The sequence below is a fragment of the Pipistrellus hanaki genome (assembly GCF_964339955.1).
Source record: "Pipistrellus hanaki genome assembly, chromosome: 1".
Lineage (NCBI taxonomy): Eukaryota > Metazoa > Chordata > Mammalia > Chiroptera > Vespertilionidae > Pipistrellus > Pipistrellus hanaki.
The window spans coordinates 3,501,916-3,520,120 of NC_140503.1; the positions used below are offsets into that span (position 1 = coordinate 3,501,916).

Here is an 18,205-nt window from a genome sequence, read left to right on the forward strand (position 1 = left end):
CTTCAAGTGTACCAACATGCGTATTATGAGGGTTCCAGAAGAAGAGAGAGAGCAAGATACGGAAAACCTATTTGAAGAATAATGACTGAAAACTTCCCCCACTTGATGAAAGAAATAGTCTTACAAGTCCCGGAAGTGCACAGAAGCCCAAACAAGGAATCCAAAGAGGACCACACCAGGACACATCATAATCAAAATGCCAAGAGCAAAACACAAAGAATATTAAAAGCAGCAAGAGAAAAACAGTCAATTACCTACAAGGGAGCGCCCATATAATTGTCAGCTGATTTCTCAACATAAACTATGCAGGCCAGATGGGAGTGGCAAGAAATATTCAAAGTGATGATAGCAAGAACCTACAACCAAGATGACCTTACCCAGCAAAGCTATCATTTCGAACTGAAGGTCAGATCAATAGCCTTCACACATAAGAAAAAGCTAAAGGAGTTCATCACCACCAAACCTATATTATATGAAATGCTGAAAGGTATTCTTTAATAAAAGGAAGAGGAAGAAATCGGTAAAGATAAAAATTATGAACAACAACTACATGTCTATCAACAAGTGAATCTAAAAATCAAGTGAATAGAGTGGCCGAGGAGGCGGCGCGGCGGCCGATGGCCCGAGAAGAGCGCCCGCGCTGGGCCCGCGGGACCGCGCCGCCACCACCCGGGCTGGCCCCGAGGAACGCCCTTGTTGCCGCTGCCGCCGCCACTGCTGCTGGGACCGAGGTTATGAATGTGATTTTTTATGAAGCTGGATTGGAAATGTTTACATGGTCTTTGTATATTTATATATATGTATTTTAAAATTTTGCATTTGACTTAAGTGCCATGAGAAAATTTGCATATTGCAAGGTGGTCCTAGCCACCCCCTTGATTTGGGTAATTTTGGGTATGTTCCTGCTGCTTTACTTCAGTGAATGCAACAAATGTGATGAAAAAAAGGAGAGAGGACTTCCTGCTGGGGATGTTTTAGAGCCAATACAAAAGCCTCATGAAGGTCCGGGAGAAATGGGAAAACCAGTCATCATTCCTAAAGAGGATCAAGAAAAGATGAAAGATGTTTAAAATCAATCAGTTCAACTTAGTGGCAAGTGAGATGATTGCACTCAACAGATCTTTACCTGATGTTAGGCTAGAAGGGTGTAAAACAAAGGTGTATCCAGATCATCTTCCTACAACAAGTGTGGTGATTGTTTTCCACAATGAGGCCTGGAGCACACTTCTACGATAGTGTCATAAATCCATAGTGTCATAAATCGCTCACCAAGACACATGCTAGAAGAAATTGTTCTAGTAGATGATGCCAGTGAAAGAGACTTTTTGAAAAGAGTTACGTGAAAAAAATTGAAAGTACCAGTTCATGTAATTTGAATGGAACAACGTTCTGGGTTGATTAGAGCCAGGTTAAAAGGAGCCCCTGTGTCCAAAGGCCAAGTGATCACGTTCTTAGATGCTCACTGTGAGTGCACAGGTGGGTGGCTGGAGCCTCTCTTAGCCAGGATCAAACAGGACAGGAAAACGGTGGTCTGTCCCATCATCGACGTGATCAGTGATGATACTTTTGAGTACATGGCGGGTTCTGATATGACCTATGGGGGATTCAATTGGAAGCTCAGTTTTGCCTGTACCCTGTTCCCCAGAGAGAAATGGACAGAAGGAAAGGTGACCGGACTCTTCCTGTCAAAACGCCTACCATGGCTGGAGGCCTGTTTTCAATAGACAGACATTACTTCCAGGAGATTGGAACATACGATGCTGGAATGGATATCTGGGGAGGAGAAAACCTAGAAATTTCCTTTAGGATTTGGCAATGGGGAGGCACCCTGGAGATCATTACTTGCTCACATGTTGGACATGTGTTTCGGAAAGCGACACCTTACACATTTCCAGGAGGCACAGGACAGATTATCAATAAAAATAACAGACGCCTCGCAGAAGTATGGATAGATGAATTCAAGAATTTCTTCTATATAATTTCTCCAGGTGTTACAAAGGTAGATTATGGAGAGATAACATCAAGACTTGGTCTAAGACACAAACTCCAGTGCAAACCATTCTCTTGGTACCTAGAGAATATTTATCCTGATTCACAGATTCCACGTCACTATTTCTCTTTGGGAGAGACACGCAATGTGGAAACAAATCAATGTCTTGATAACATGGCTAGAAAAGAGAATGAAAAAGTTGGAATCTTTAACTGTCATGGTATGGGAGGTAATCAGGTTTCTCTTACACTGCCAACAAAGAAATTAGGACGGATGACCTTTGCTTGGATGTCTCCAAACTCAACGGCCCAGTCACAATGCTCAAATGCCATCACCTAAAAGGCAACCAACTTTGGGAGTATGATCCCCTCAAACTGACCCTGCAGCATGTGAACAGCAACCAGTGCCTGGACAAAGCCATGGAGGAGGACAGCCAGATGCCCAGCATCAGAGACTGCAGTGGAGCCCGGTCCCAGCAGTGGCTTCTCCGCAACGTTACCCTTCTGGAAATATTCTGAGACCAAATTCACACACCGAAACAATAAGGGTTGACTGGGCTACCTCAGCACACATTTCTGCCACATTCTTAAGTTGCAAAAAGGGGACAGTGCTCCCTCCTGCAGGTGACTGTTCTCAGCCAGTAAGAGTAGACTCATTCCTCACACGCCGTGAACCAGCCTCCTGCCACATAGCGAGACTGTGCACACTGATGTTTACAAGGTCGAAGAGGCTTTCGTCAAGAGTCATTGTAAAGACTATTCCGACAGTGAAATAATCAACATGTGCTTGGAAAGCTGCACCTCTGAGGGTCTGCTTGCACAGCAGTGATTTCCGTTGGAAATGCTGTCACGATGAAGAATTCCCAAGATAGAACTGGTAGCCAGTATATTAAATATACATATATATTTTTAAATATATATTTTATTGATTTTGTACAAGGAGGAAGGGAGAGAGGTAGAGAGTTAGAAACATCAATGAGAGACAGTCATCGATCAGCTGCCTCTTGCACACCCCCTACTGGAGATATGCCCGCAACCAAGGTACATGCCCTTGACCGAAATCAAACCCCGGACCCTTCAGTCCCCAAGCCGACGCTCTATCTCTTGAGCCAAACCGGTCTCGGCCAGTATATTAAAGATTGATATAAAAATATATGAAAAGAACTGGAACCACGTTCAGAATCATGAAAACAACATTTTTACCAAAAAAATAAACTATATTAAACAGGGTTTAAAGGAAATTAAAACAGAACTATGAGAAGTACAATTTGTTATAGAATAGAATCAAATTTCTATATAGATTTTATACCTCGGTGGGGAAAAACAACTGATTCCAGTGACGTTCATTTTGTTTTCCTCTGTGATAGTCATGGATGCTTTTTTATTTCTCCTTGGGGTGCTGAAATTGAGCTGGGGAAAAAGGCTCTTTGCAAGTAGTTTTAATTGCTTTCTACGATGTTTAAAATATGGTTTGTGGGCTGTTGGAATTGTAATTTTTAATTGCCTTCCAAAAATAGAGATTTAAAATAATATCTGGTCTCACTCAACAGTTAGATATCTCAGTTGCTCTTGGGTCAACTGGCTTACAGACTTTCTCACAGGCACACACAGATTTCTTACCAGGTTTTCAACTTAACTTGATTCAACTGATGAATCTTAATACCCAAGATTCATCTACTGTACTACAAGGTTTGTTTTCACAGCAATAAATATTCTAAAAAATAAAAATAGAAAAAATAAAATAAAAATAAAAATCAAGTGAATTAAAAAATCTGATGAACAGAATAAATTGGTGAATATAAAAGAATCAGGGGCATAGAAAGGGAGTGCACTGACAATTCTTCGGAGGTGTGGGAAGAGACTGGACAAAAAATGTACACCTATGAATGAGGACAGTGGTGGGGAGGTAAAGAGAGAGGATGGGGTGGGAACTGGGTGGAGGGGAGCTATGGGGGGAGAAGAGGAAACAATAATCTGAACAATAAGTATTTATTGAATTAAAAAAGATTCTCTCTTTGTCTTTTTCCCTTGGCATTTTAATTATGATGTGTCTTGGTGTGGCCCTCTTTGGGTTTCTCTTGCTTGGGACTCTCTGTGCTTCCTGGATTTGTAAGTCAGATTCATTCACTAAGTAGGGGAAGTGTTCTGTCATTATTTCTGCAAATATGTTTTCAATCTCTTGCTCTCTCTCTTCTTCTGGTTCCCTCATAATTCGGATAGTGGTATGCTTGAGGTTTCCCAGACACTCCTTACACTATCTTTATATTTTTGGATTCTTTTTTCTTATTGTTTTTCCGGTTGGTGTTTTTTGCTTTCTCATATTTCAGAACTTTGATTTCATTCTTGGGATCCTCTAGTCTACTGTTGAATCTCCATATATTATATATTATTCTTTATTTTAGTCCATAATTTCCGACTGATCCTTTTCCTTTTTTTTTTTTTTTTTGTATTCTCACTAAGTTCTTTGAAAGTCACAATAGTTTCTCAGAGGTTTCTAGAAGATTTTTGAATAACCTTATAACTGTGGTTTTGACCTCTATATGCACTATTTTGCTTTCTTCAATTCTTTCATTTGTGACATGTTTCTTTGTCTCTGCATTTTGGTTGCTATCCTCTGTTTGTTTCTAGGTATTGGGTAGCTGCTAAATCTCTTTGAATTGATAGAGTGCCCTTGGTTGGTAGGTTTCCTATAGGGCCTAGTGACTCAGCCTCCCCAATCACCTTAGATGGGACACTCTTGGTGTACTCCTTTGTAAGCTGTGTGCACAGTATTGTTGTAGTTAAGCCTTGATTGCTGTTGGTATCAATGGGAGGAATTACCTTCCAGGCCAATTGGTTGTGCGGACTTGCTGGGTCTACAGGGGAAGAGCTGCTGTGCAGGAGACATCCTTATGGGGCAGGACTTACTTTGGTGGGGCGTTGGTGCTCACTGAGTCTGCCCCTTGAGGATGTCACTTATGCATGTGAAGGGTTGTAATCTGGTCTGGTCTCACAATGACCACTGGGTACACTGACTCTTGGATCTCCAAGGAGGTGCCAAGTCAGCCACTGCCTCAGACCACCCAGCAGAAACTACAGAGATATCTGCAGATTCCTCCTCTTTGTTTGGGCTTTGGAAGTGCCAAGATGAGGCCCAGCTGTGAAGCAAGGCAGGCTGGTGCTGGTGCCAGCCTTGGGATTTTTATTGATAGCTTTGCAGTTTCCTGTTCCAGCTGCAGTTTGGTAGACAAGTTTTAGGCTGAACAAGGACAGGCCATTAATATATAATAGCCTTTGCTCATAGCTTGGTTGGGGTTGTAAATTGGGTGAGGAGAGGTCTAAGGGAATATTCAGCGTAGAGCAAACAGAAATGGCTGCCAGTCAGCCCTGCAACAGGAAGGTTCCAGCACAGGAATAATGACCACTACTAGCATCTCCATCTGGAAGAAAGCCGCCCCCACATTCATGCCCCAATGCCAGACAGTCCAGTTTCTCCCCGTATTTGTCTGGGTCCCCAGAGCCTTGTGAGGCACTGGACTTGGCACAAGTGGGAGCTTGTAAATCCAGCTGTAGTGCTGGCCTTTTAAGAGGAGCAGCTGGGTCTCCAGCAGCCTGTGTGTCACTCAGCCCCAATCCACACTGGATTTTACAATACTAGTTCTTATGGCCCGGCCACAAGACTTCTTTCCCCAGCTATGGGCAAAGATAAAAATATATTTTATTGATTTTTTATAGAGAGGAAGAGAAAGGGAGAGTTAGAAACATCGATTAGAGAGAATAATAGATCAGCTGCCTGTTGCACACATACTGGGGATGTGCCCTCAACCAAGGTACATGCCCTTGACCTGAATCGAACCTGGGACCTTTCAGTCCGCAGGCTGACACTCTATCCACTGACCCAAACCGGTTTCGGCTAAAGATATATTTTTAAATAAAGTATTTTCCAAATATACAGCATTACTTTGGTCATTTTTATTATAAAATACATATTGGTTAGTGGTCTGTCAAATTGTTTTTTAGGCAGCTGACTGGTGGACTTCAGAGTTCTATGTCTGAACTCTTCCCAGAGGATGGGGAGAAGAATTCCCGAGCTGAGCTCTCTAGGTAAGACTTCACAAAATAAAGTGAATGTGTTGTTCCCTTAAAGGAATGGGTCAAATCTTTATAATTTGGCTGATGGGAAGAAAGTAATTTTTCAAAACATGGGTAGACATATTAGAATGAAATGGTTAGTTTTCATTTATAATGATATAGGGTGTATAAATTAACTTTTATGTTTCTTTATTTTTTATATGCCAAGCTAAATCTGAAGTTTTGTAGGGAGAGGGATCTGAGCCGCTGGCAGAGCCGTTTAGAATGCTGGCATGGTGGGCATGGAGACAGTGGAATGTTAGGTGCAGAGCGGGTGGTTGTGGAGTGGGTAGGCGTGGAGTAGGAGGGTTAGGAGTCGGTAGGTGAGGAGTTGGTGGGAGTGGAGAGGGTTTGTGCTGAGTTGGAGGGTGCGGAGTAGTTTGGTGAACTGTCAGTTTGTGGAGAGTCGGTGTGAAAAGTCAGTGTGAGAAGAGCCGGTGGACATACAGTCGGTGAGTGCAGAGCCTCTTCCTGGGTAAGAAGGGACTCTCCCTGCCTCCCCCTCGGGGCTCTTGTGAAGATTGAATGAGCAAGGACAGAGGGCACCGAGCTCTGGGCTGGCGATGGGTAGAGAGATGGGGCCCAGGCAACTCCAGAGTCTGTGAGCTAACCCTTCCCGCTGCCAGGCATTGATCAGAACCGCGCCCACTGGCAGTAGGTCCACGGCTTCCCTTCCACCAAGAAACTTGGGTGCTGGATCGTGGGGTAAAATGAACATGAGATGGAAAAGCAGGAGCTACCGCCCCCTCACAGCTGTTAAAACCGTTCGTGGGGCCTGGCTTGGAAAGCTGCCCACCGAGAGCAACGGACACATCCCGTGTATGCTTGTTCCCAAACTGAGAAGGCAGACTGGGGAGACTCAGCCCCCGGGAGGGATCTGGGTGGGAGGAGAGATGAGGGAAAGAGCGGATCGGCTCCCCCGTGTGTGCTGGGCCCTGGGACAGGAACAGCCCCACGGACTCCTCCCGTGAAGGGGCCTGTGAGGGCCCAGCCTTGGCGTCCCACACCAGATGTGCCTGACCCCTGGAGGCCCACAGCCTGTCTGTTGTGTCTCAGCCCTCATTTCTTGGACACTGTCCAGAGCTGTTGGTTTTGCAAGACGACATGTGTGACCTGTTCAGAAGGAAACTGTATTTAACAACAACTCGCCCGAATAGCCATTTATTTCCAGCGCCCAGATGAGTGGAGTGACTGTGGAATTGAGAGGCCTAAGCTCAGCCCTCAAACTGGGATAGCTCTTAGCCCCACCCCTTCCTGGTTAAGGAAATGGGCTCAGTGAAGTCCCATACCTATCAGCAGGTCTCTCATCCAAGCAGGCGAGGCTGTACACCTCAGACACTCTCGCATCAGGGTACCAGAGATGGGGCAGTGTTAGGTTTATGTGGTGTGCTTCCCTGATTTTCTGCTCCTGCGGACACGGGCCTGCTACCAACCAAGAGTCATAGGCTAAGCTTAGTGTCTTAAGTGGTCACCACAGAGGCTCTCAAAGCAGACAGGGCCTGCTGAAGGGGTGATGCCCAGGTTGTGGCTCCATGCTGAGGGGTGTCCTATGGGAGGCAGGAGGTTAATGATTCTCTCTCATCATTGATGTGTCTATCTCTCCGTCTCCTTTGCTCTCTGTGATCAATAAAAATATATTTGAAAGAAATACATTGGAGGTTCGGTGCATGAAATTTATGCTTCGGGTTGGGGGGCCCTCAGCCTGGCCTCTTGCATCTCTCCAATCTGGGACTGCACCTCCAATCCGGGGCTCCCTGATTTTCAGGAATCAGGCCTACTATGGCAGTCAGACATTCCTCTCTCAATCCAGGACTGCTGGCTCCTAACTGCTCCCCTGTCTGCCTGGCAACCCTTTAACTGCTCCTCTGCCAGCCTGATCCCTCCCTTACTCCTCTCCCCTGCTGCTGGTTTGATCACTCCTACCTTCTCTTCCCTGCCGGCCTGATGCCCCTAACACCTGTGCTTTAGTCCCCACCACCTTGGCTTTATCTAGAAGGATGTCCAGAAGACTACTGGTCTATTTAGCATATACTCTTTTATTAGTATAGATATTTAAAAAAACAACAACAACAAAAAAAACACACAACAACAACAAAAAACCTATAGATAAGGCCTGGCTGCTGTGTTGCTTTTCTGAAAGGATAGATGTAGGTGGCTGATGTGGCAAAAGGGTCTCTGCTGGCATCTAGGATGTGCGTTAAGCTGTGATTTTCGGTTCCCATGGCCTATCCAAGACATGTTAAACCAGCTAAGGGCCTCAGAGCTGTCCATCCTCCTATCCTTGCTTTACAGCTCTGTGCTGTGCGTCTCTTTGTTCAGACATCACTGACCTCGGGGTCTTCATCACCTACCACTGGGGCAGCATGTCTTAGTGGCTGTAGGTGTCCCAGCTGGGCCCTGTGTTGGAGTCACTTCTGTGCAGCTGTGCGTTAGGAAGTGAGCAGGTGCATGGAGGCCCTGCATCCGGGGGAAGGAGGGCAGCTGCACGGGGCAGGGCCTGCCCAGAGGGTGCCCGGGTGCGCATGCTCACCCACCCCTCTTCTTGCACTAGGAGCCTGGACAGAGCCCCCAGCAGTTCCTTGAGGAGCTGCTGGGGGACAACATGGCCCTGGAGGCGGAGCAGGGACTAAGGATCAACGAGTCCGACCACCGGAGCGCGGAGCTGGGCCAGGAGTCAGAAGGTAGGCAGCAGCCCCTGGCGCTGGGGAGCCGGCCTGGCCGCAGCTTCTCCCTCAGCCAGGGAGCTGAGCCCTTGGCTCTGAATCTCCTGGGTCAGCCCATCCTCAGCCCAAGTCCATGGGGTTTGATTCAAGGGCTGTTTGGAACTGTCAACTGCCTTCTCCCCAAGGAGAACATGAAGGTTCTGGCAGCATTGAAGTCAGGACATAAACTACAAAGTCAGTGCTGCCAGTTTTCTCAGCTCCCATGTGGACAGTCCCAGGAGCCTTCAGAGGACAGCACGCTGACCCCCAGCGGCTGTCTTACAACTGTGCGTGGGGGACTGAGCGCTCTGGGTGGCAGGCACCTTCCCCCGCGGTCACTAACCTGCACTGTCACAGGAGCCTGGGCTGATTTCCTCCGTTCCTGTCCTCATCGGTCAGATGGATGCAGTCTGCTCTGTCTACCTGGGCCGGGGCTGGCTGCTCAGGGACCCCTCCTCCCCAAGGGCCTTACCCAGGGGTGGTAAGTTCTGGGCACACGCGCCCCAGAGGCTCTACCCCCCACAGACATAATGGTCAATTTTTGTGGCCCCCACATTGCCAGCTGAGCTACCCAACACCCCACTCTGAGGGTTGGCAGAGACCATGCCATGTGTTTGCCTTCTCTGTGAGTGTCTGAAACCCTTGACTTGACGGTCAGGTTGGAACTTGGCAAAAAGTGGTTCCAGCAGTTTGAGCATCTTGAACTTTTGTATTGGCCTGTCCACGGTCACCTGCTTTCTTCTTAAACTCTGGGTGGCTCCCCAATGGGCCCAAGAGGAGCCAGCAGAGGGGACACAACCCACAGCGACAGCACCCTGTGAACGACAGAGGGCATCCAGCTGGCCAACTCTGGTCTTTAGACCTTGGCTTCAGGGGGATGGCCCTCTCGGAGGGATGACCATCTCGAGGCGGAGTCAAGAGGGGAGCGGAGGCCCCAGGATTGGGGCTCTCACTCCACTTTGTTCTTCAGCCTCCAGCGCGACCCTGGCACTGGGGCAAAATTCCCAGGCCCCTCAGGACACAGTCCTGGAGCTGCAGGGCGATACCCAGGCGCTGCAGGAGAGCAACAGCAAGTGTGAGGAGCTGATGAAAGAGAACCGGCAGCTCCGGGAGCAGGTAACGGAGTGTGTGTGTGTGTGTGTGTGTGTGTGTCCGGAACATATGGGCCAGCCGGAGGCTGGGTGTGTCAGGGGGTGACAGGTTTGCGGTTTGCTTTAAAGCCAAGTTCACTTTGTGACCTGGCTGGCACGGGCTGGGTCTTTGGCTCTGCAGGTGGCAAAGTTGGGGATCCAACTACAGATGGAGAAGAACACCAACGAGTACTTGAGGAGCGTCCAAGAAGATCTGGAGGGAGAACAGGAGTACATGTTCAACATCATAGAAGACCAGAGGCAGGTAGGCACTCAAAGCGCAGGCTCCCGGCGCCCCTGCCTGCCAGAGGGAGGGTCCAGGATCACAACCATGTCCTGGTCATTGATCAGTGATTCCCGGTGACCAGTTCCCTAGCTCAGCTGCATCTCAGACCAGCAATTCTCAGCAGGTATTGCCTTGCCGGGACACTGGCCATCTTGTTGTTGATGGACAGGACTGGGGGCCCGAGAAGGAGGTGCTGCTGGCTATGCAGGGTGGATGGTTGTTCTGTCAATATCTGGGAAAATTAGATGTTAGTGTTGTCCAGGTATTCTGCATCCTTACTGAGGTTCCATGTGCTTTAAAAAATGGGGTTTTAAATGTGGTCAAAGAAGGCAACCAAGGAGCTGATCCATTTGCCCTAAAGTTCCCATATGTGGAGAGGACACGGGACTCACGAAGCCCCATGTGATGGTCCCTTCATGCCCTGGGCCGTCCTAGCACAGTTCCTTAAGCGCTGGGAGAACCGCACTCAGCACGGCTGGGTGTTGCCTGCCCCAAGGGTCCCTGCTCCTTTGGGGTCTGCACTTGCCCTGCTCTTGGCCCCTCACTGGGTGTGGGGGTGCAGGGATGGGGAGTGAGTGGCTCCCGGGGCCTGCACCCAGTGAGGCATCCTCACCTTTTCCCCGTGAACCAGCAGGGGGCCGAGGAGAAGCAGCTTGAGGAGCTGGGGGAGCAGGCGAAGCAGCTGACTGAAGTCCAGGAGGCCCTGCTGCGGGAGCAGGAGACCAATGCCCTGGTCACCCAGGAAAATGAGAGGCTGCAGCAGGAGGTGGCCAGGTAACCGCCTCCGCCCTGCAGCGGCATCTGCCGGGTTTCATTCCCACCAGCTCTCTGAGCGCCCCCTGAGCTCAGCTCCAGTGAGGCCCCCCGCACCACCCCCCTTTCCCGTTAGTGTCACAGCTGATGGTCTCGGGGGAAGGGCCTCCAGCTGGTGGCTGGGATGGAAGGACTAGTGACAGCTGGGATGGAGCGCGGTCCAGGGTTGGAGGGCCGCCCATCCCACATGACGATGGTGATGACGGTGTCGGGCACAAGCACCTTCATCCTCTCACACCTGTGATCCCGGGAAGGACGTGTGCTCGCTCTGCGTCATTCTCGCGTTCCCTGTGGGTGAATTCACCTCCTGGCTGACATGCATTGTCGCCCCCACATCAGCCCCCGTGGCCTCTGAGGGGCCTGTCCAGTGGGGGAGACACGGGGGTCGCCTGATGTGCCCATTTGCAGCTGCGGTTGAACAGGCCTCTGACTCCTGCCTGTTTCAACTCTCACACTGCAAATGAGCGTCCCTTCCACGCTCCATTGAGGACCGTGGGTTCTATTTTCATGGTTTTCGGTGGCGATGTCGCTGTGTCAAATGGCCCCGAATGGAGTGCTGCTCGGCTGTCTAGTGTCCCCAAGTGCAAGCTGCGCTGCGCCTTGGGGAAAATATCGGAGTGGCACCTGAGGGTCCTTCAGCCCGAGGTATGGTGCTGTTGGCTGTGAGCATAGTAACCAAAGCGTCTTTAGGTCTTGATTGGTTGACAAAAATGTGGCCAGAGACTCCAGGAACCGTTGGGACTGTTGCAGTTACACTGACTCAGTGCTCACAGTGGCTTTGTAGGACATTATCCTGTGAATCGTGAGAATTGACTGGGCTATTATCCTTTTTTCCCCCATAAAGATGAGGAAAGGGGCTCTGAGAGAGCAACTAAGATGTTTGGGTCAATCCTGGGGGTAGTGGCCAGTCAGGATTCAAATCCAGGTCTTGTCTCATCCCAGAGGCGTGACCACAGGAAGCCTTCCTTTGCGCAGCCTTGTTGGACTGGATATTGGGGCTACAAACTCAGGTGCCTGCGGGGGCAGGCAGGTCCAGCAGGTCGGGGAGGAGTGTCAGCCGGAGGCCAGGCCTCCTGGAGAATGCACACCCTCTGAAGGCTGTCAGCTAGAGGCAGGCCTGCGCTGCCGGGTCATCCTTTTGTTTCTGCTTTTTAACAAAAAGTTAATCCTCATCTCAGGATAATTTTTGCACTGCCCTTCAGAGAGAGTGAAAGGAAGGCAGGGAGCGGGCTAGAGAGAAACAGCGATGCGAGAGACACTTCTCCTGGCTGCCTACAGCACACACCCCTCAGAGCAATCCCACCGCCAGGTGCATGGCCCTGACTGGGAATCCAGCCCGAGGCTGTTCCGTACACAGGCAGACGCTGTCTCTGCGGAGCCACACCTGCCGGGGCCTCTGCTCTATGCTTTCTCCCACCCTCCGAGAAGGGCGATAGCTGAGAGTTGATGTGAAACTTGACATTTTAAAATATTAAATAACTAACTAACTTAAATTAAATAATAAAGCTGTGTGGGCCAAACAGGGGCCCTCTGTGTTCACATTGAGTCTGTGCGCCTCTGGGCATTGAGATTTCAGGTATAACCCTTTGCCCCGGAAAGCCAGTCGGGTAATTATGACAATGATGATGATGATGCTGATGTCAGTGGCTTTACATAATGCTCCAGAATCTCAGTTTATTTGTGTAAGGAGTTGAAATCAGAAAGGGACTTGGGCTGGGGAGAAGAGCTTGGCAAAGACAGTTTCAGAGCAAAGATGTTCTGATTCCATGTTTTCCAAAAGTGTTTCAGTGCAAGAACCGTTTTCCAAGGAGGCGGCTCTGCAAAGCCTTCCATGGGAAGGGCTGTCACAGGCTGCTGTGTTGAAGTGTCCGAGCCTGCCTGTCCTGTGTCCCCAGCCCACAGGAGGCAACTGGGTGGCCACATAGAACCCCAGCGGACACAGTTGGAGAAGCAATGACTGTGCTCAGCCCTCATTTACAGGGGACACCCTGCGGCCCAGAGGGGTGGTGGGTGTGATGGAGGCACACACCTGGGATGGAGGCTGAGAGTGCTCCTCAGCCCTGGGCCCTGTGGCTCTCCACCCGCAGACTGACCTCCTGGACCGAGCAGCTGCAGGCGGGGCAGGAGGAGCTCCTTACCAAGATCGAGGATCTGCAGGCCTCCTTAGAGAACGAGCGGGAGAATTTTCAGATCTTTCAGAACATGTACTACAAGATGATGGAGGAGCAGCGATCTAAGGAAATCAGTCTGCCACAGCTCAGTGCCCAGTGCGAGGTGAGAACTGGGGCTGGTGGGCCTCAGGACACCGGGCCTGAGCCCTGCGCTGACAGCCGGGGGCTCAGCCAGGTCCGCATGGGTCCTCATTGGCGTCTGTGCCCAAACACTGTGTGTGAATGTCACCCAGAGGCCGGGAGGCAGCCAGAGGCGTTTTACGGGCACAAGCACCTTGGCTGGTGGGGATGTGTCAGAAAAGACCTTTCAGCGGACCTTTGCTGTTTTCTTTTTTTAAGCACATATATATATTTTTTAATTTGAGAGGGAACAAGGGAGAGGGAGAAAGAGATAGAAACATCAATGATGACAGGGAAGCATCATTCAGCTGCCTTCTACACCACCCCCGCAGGGGATACTGCCCACAACCTAGGCATATGCCCTTGACCGGAAAGGAACCCAGGGCCCTTTAGTACGAGGTCCGATGCTCTATCCACTGCACTAAACTGGTTAGGGCCTGACCTTTGGTTTTGCAGGGTCGGGGCGGTGCATGGAAATAGCCAAGTGCCGTTTTCTCTGTCCTCTGGGCTGAGCTCTGTGCTCTGTGCTCCCGTGTCATCGCATTGAATTTTCTCGATGCTTTTGTGAGCTGGGGGGCACGTCCTCAGACCTCTGAGGCAGAGGGTCTGGACTCCGTTTGATTGAAGCCAGAACTTTGGCTTTCCTGCCCCTCCCACCTCAGGCCGAAATTCCTATCCACCCCGTCATTTGTTTTATTGATGTCAGAGAGAGGAAGGGAGAGGGCGAGAGGATGGAAACCTCAGTGATGAGAGAATTTCTTTTCTTTCTTTTTTTTTTTATTTAAATCAATCTTTATTGTTCATATTATTACAAAGGTTCCTCATTTCTTCCCCCCTTCACCAGGTTCCCACCCCACCCTACGCCCCCTCCCCATCCCACATTGTCCTCATCCATAAGTGCAGTTTATGTTCAGTGTCTTCCTCCCTCCCTTTCCCCGATAGTAAATCCCTTTTCAGATAGTAAATCAGTTACTTAGCATTTTCTCATATCAATAATACCTCCACTTGCCCAATGATACATTTCACACAAAAGACATTTCCAAATAGGTCAACCAGCCTCATCCAGGCCCCACCCAAGGCACTCACAGATCAACACCCCAGCCCTATACTTACTCAACACATCCAGATCTAAGCCTTCATCTCTTGATTCAGCAGACCCTCAAGTTCCCACAAAAGTTTCCAGCCATGTCTGAGAGGCAGCCGTGGGCAGGGGCAGGCGAGGAGCGAGCTGTTCCGGACCTGGCTGCTCAGGGCCTGGCCTCTGTTGCTCTGGTTCGTTCCACAACCAGCAGCTCCGGGTCTGGTCACTGCCGCTCCTGACCCAGTTGCTCTGGACTTGGCTGCTGCTGCTCCAGGCCTGTCAGCACCCGACCCGGCAGCTCCGGGCCTGGCCGCACCCGACCCGGCTGCTCCGGGCCTGGCCGCTCCCAGCCTGGCAGCCGCTGCTTCAGGCCTGGCCACACCAGACCCGGCTTCTCCAGGCCTGGCTGCTCCCAGCCTGGCAGCCGCTGCTTCAGGCCTGGCCGCACCTGACCCGGCTCTTCCGGGCCTGGCCGCTCCCAGCCTGGCAACCGCTGCTCCGGGTCTGGCTGCACCAGACCCGGCTGCTCCGGGCCTGGCCGCTCCCAGCATGGCAGCCGCTGCTCCGGGACTGGCCGCTCCCAGCCTGGCAACCGCTGCTTCAGGCCTGGCCGCAACAGTCCCGGCTGCTCCGGGCCTGGCTGCTCCCAGCCTGGCAGCTGCTGCTCCGGGCCTGGCCACACCAGACCCGGCTGCTCCGGGCCTGGCCGCTCCCAGCCTAACAACCGCTGCTTCGGGCCTGGCCGCACCAGACCCGGCTTCTCCGGGCCTGGCCGCTCCCAGCCTGGCAGCTGCTGCTCCGGGCCTGGCTGCACCCGACTCGGCTGCTCTGGGCCCAGCTTCCACGGGCCAAGCCGCTCCGAGTTTGGCCGCTCCCAGCCCGGCTGCTCTGGGCCCGGCTTCTCCTGGCCCGGCCATTCCGGGTCTGGGTGTTCCTGGACTGGCCACCCTGGGCTTGCTTGCCTCCGCCTCAGGCCTGGCTGCCACTGCCCCAGGTCTGGCTGCTCCAGTGCTGGCTGTTGTTGCTCTGGTTCTGGCTGCTGCTGCTCTGGGGCCTGGCCACTGCTGCTCCAGGCCCGGTTGCCACTGCCTTGTGCCTGGGCACTCTAGGCCTGGCCGCTGCTGTTCCAACATTCTGTCCTTTTTTTTTTTTTTTTTTTTTTTTTTTTTTTTTAAACGCATATATGTTGCAATGTTGGCTGGTGAGTTGAGTTCTGACTTAGTCTTTGATTTTTCAAGATCTTCTTTGTATTCTTTCTTAAGTAATTTTACTATCTTTTGCTCTTACTTGATTTCTTCACATTGAGAACTTCTTTGGTTTCTTCCTCCTTGTCCTGGGAGCTCAGCAGGTTGGCCTGTGGCACCCCTTTGTTCTCTGCGGGCTCCCGCGCTGCTCCAGCCTGTTGCGTGGGTTGGCGCCGCCCAGGAAGCAGCCCAAGGCCTTGGCTCCATTGCCCGTGCTCAGAGGTCGAAGGCTCAGGGGCACCCCCCCCCCCCCTGGGGGCCCCGTTTCCCAGCTCCCTGCCAGCGCCCTGCTGGCCGGTGTCAGGGAGGGGCTCCTGCTCCCTGTCGCATTCCTCCAGTCTGGAGCTTTTTTTTCTCTTTCCCACTAGGGGAGTCTAGGATCAGAGTCAACAGACTGTCCTCTGCGCGCAGTACGCACGACTCTGGGGGCTCCGCTTTTCGCCACTCCCCTGGGATTCCGCCTCACAGCCCCATCTCCCCCTGCTCGAGCCTGGGTCCCCAGGGTCTGGCCCATAACTTGGGGCTCAGCGCTGCCGGTTCCAGGGTTCAGCCCAGGCTGGGGGTTTTATTTCCTTCCTGCTAGGGAACGCTGGGCACCACCCAGCCCTCTCCTCCTTTCCGGCTGCGACCTCTCCGCGCGCGTGCGTGCGAGGGCGCAGCATGTCTCCGTACCTTCGGCTTTTTTTCAGCTCCTCTGATTTTCCTTCTGGTTTTCTCTTTCCCTGTTGTAGAATTTTCAGTCAGTGGACTACCTGTAGCTCTGGGCGATGTCCACTCTACATTTTAGTTGCATTCCATTGAAATTGTTGTGTGCTGCTGCGGTTAGGTGTCTACCCGAACGGCCATCTTGGATTCTCAGTGATGAGAGAATTTCTGTGATGGCTTCCTCTGCACGCCCCCTCCTGGAGATCGACAGCTCCTCCTGGGCGTGTTGCTTGAATAGGCATCTCACCAGTGAACTCCTGGTGCCTGGGAGGCCCCTACACCCACTGACCCACACCTGCCGGGCAGCTCATTAATGAGATAGTTTACGTTTCTTTTGAAAATGGCTGTGAAGTCGCCAGAACCTGCTGTACATTTTGCATTTAGGCGCCTCTCAGCTCAGACTGGCTGCGTTTCAGTGCTCAGGGGCCACACGTGGGCAGTGGCCGCCCGATTGGCCGGTGCACTTGTCCTCTCCAGGTCATTGGCTGTGTTGGTCCTGCCGACGGGTGTGGCTCCTACCGAAAGGGTCCTCTTATGAACGTGGCCTTTCTTCTCTGGGAGCAGTTTCCCAGCAGTGGAGCCACAGGGGCCGTGGTGGGGGACACATTGTTGATCTCTATTTCAGTCGCTCACCCACTTGACTAAGGATTTGGAAGAGGGAAGAAGGCAATTGTGGGACGAAATTGATGCGGTGAAACAGCTGAGCAAGACTCTCCTAGAAGAGCGTGCGGGGACCTGGCTTCAGAATAAGTAAGGGGGTGGGGTGACCGACGCCTGTCCCCTCGGCTCCGGACTTCCCGCTCCACGCCCAGCCTCCACATTCAGGACAGAGAGCCCCCTGGCGCACTGGGGTCCCCAGGGCAGGGCAAGGGGACAGACCATCTTCCCAGAGCCCTCGCCTCTCCTTTCCCAGGAATGGTCTAGATTTCTGCAAGGAGGGGTGGTTGCATTTTGCTGGCTTCCAAGACATGGCCCACTGCCAGCCCCTTCTTCCTCTGCTTTTGAGTTAAGCTCCGTTTAAAAAATATGAGAGGTGAAGAGAGGTACCTAGGGGAGAGATCCAGGATCAAGGGATGAGCCCTTTCTGTGTCTGACTTCCCCCGAATGATCTGGAGGGGGGTTTGTTGGTGCTCTGTGATTGTCCTCCCTCTGCGGACATGACACGGACCTGACTGTGGCATAGACACTACGAGGGGCACAGGACCTGTGACCCTGTGGCCACGCACCAGCAGGGGTGATGGGATGTGAGCAGTGTGTGCACAGCAGACAGATGGTGAGGAGCTCCATGGAGGTGTAGAAGGAAGCGTGGTGGTGAGCATCGGGGTTCTGCTGCTGACCCGGATGGAGCCAGGGCCAGCCAGTGGGGCGGGACGTGGGGGGAGCGTGAAGATGGCTCAGGGGTGGTCTGGGTGCAGGGAAGGCGCACGCAGTGGCAGCAGGGAAAGCCGGAGCCGGGGGCACTGAGGTGTGGAAGGCGTCCATGCCTCGCTAAGGAGTGGGATTCACTAGGAGTGAGTGTTTATGGGAGGCTGGTCTAGAGGCCGAGGGAGCTGCCTGAAATGAGGCAGGAGGGAGCGGCTTGGTGCTGGAAACCTTGTGGTTGGAAGTCAAGTAACCCGAGAGGCATCTGGTGGGCCCAGGGTGGCCTTCACCCCTCGGTCCTAGTGCTGCTGGACTGTCCTTCCTTGTGGTGGGGTATGGCTGGCCCTGAGGGACAGGGACAAGGTCACAGTGACCACAGGGTCCTGTCCCAGCACCCCGGGGTCAGGGTGCTGCTTCACCCTTCTCCCGGATTCTTCTGCTCAGCTCCAGCCGGCTCGCCACCCACTCAGGATGGCTTACCTGGAAAGCCAC

At 51.9% G+C, this 18,205-nt stretch overlaps 2 protein-coding genes across 2 annotated transcripts in view; both read left to right on the top strand.

Annotated features, from left to right (window-relative positions):
- LOC311629897 (uncharacterized protein) overlaps positions 1-18,205 on the top strand; it is a 67,198-nt gene that overhangs the window by 38,897 nt on the left and 10,096 nt on the right. The window lies entirely within an intron of this gene.
- On the top strand, positions 1,252-2,629 carry LOC311625607 (polypeptide N-acetylgalactosaminyltransferase 1-like). The gene is given in 3 exon segments (XM_084890103.1): positions 1,252-1,626; positions 1,629-2,225; positions 2,228-2,629. Coding segments are annotated over 3 exon segments (1,128 nt in total). The 5' UTR covers positions 1,252-1,376; the 3' UTR covers positions 2,509-2,629.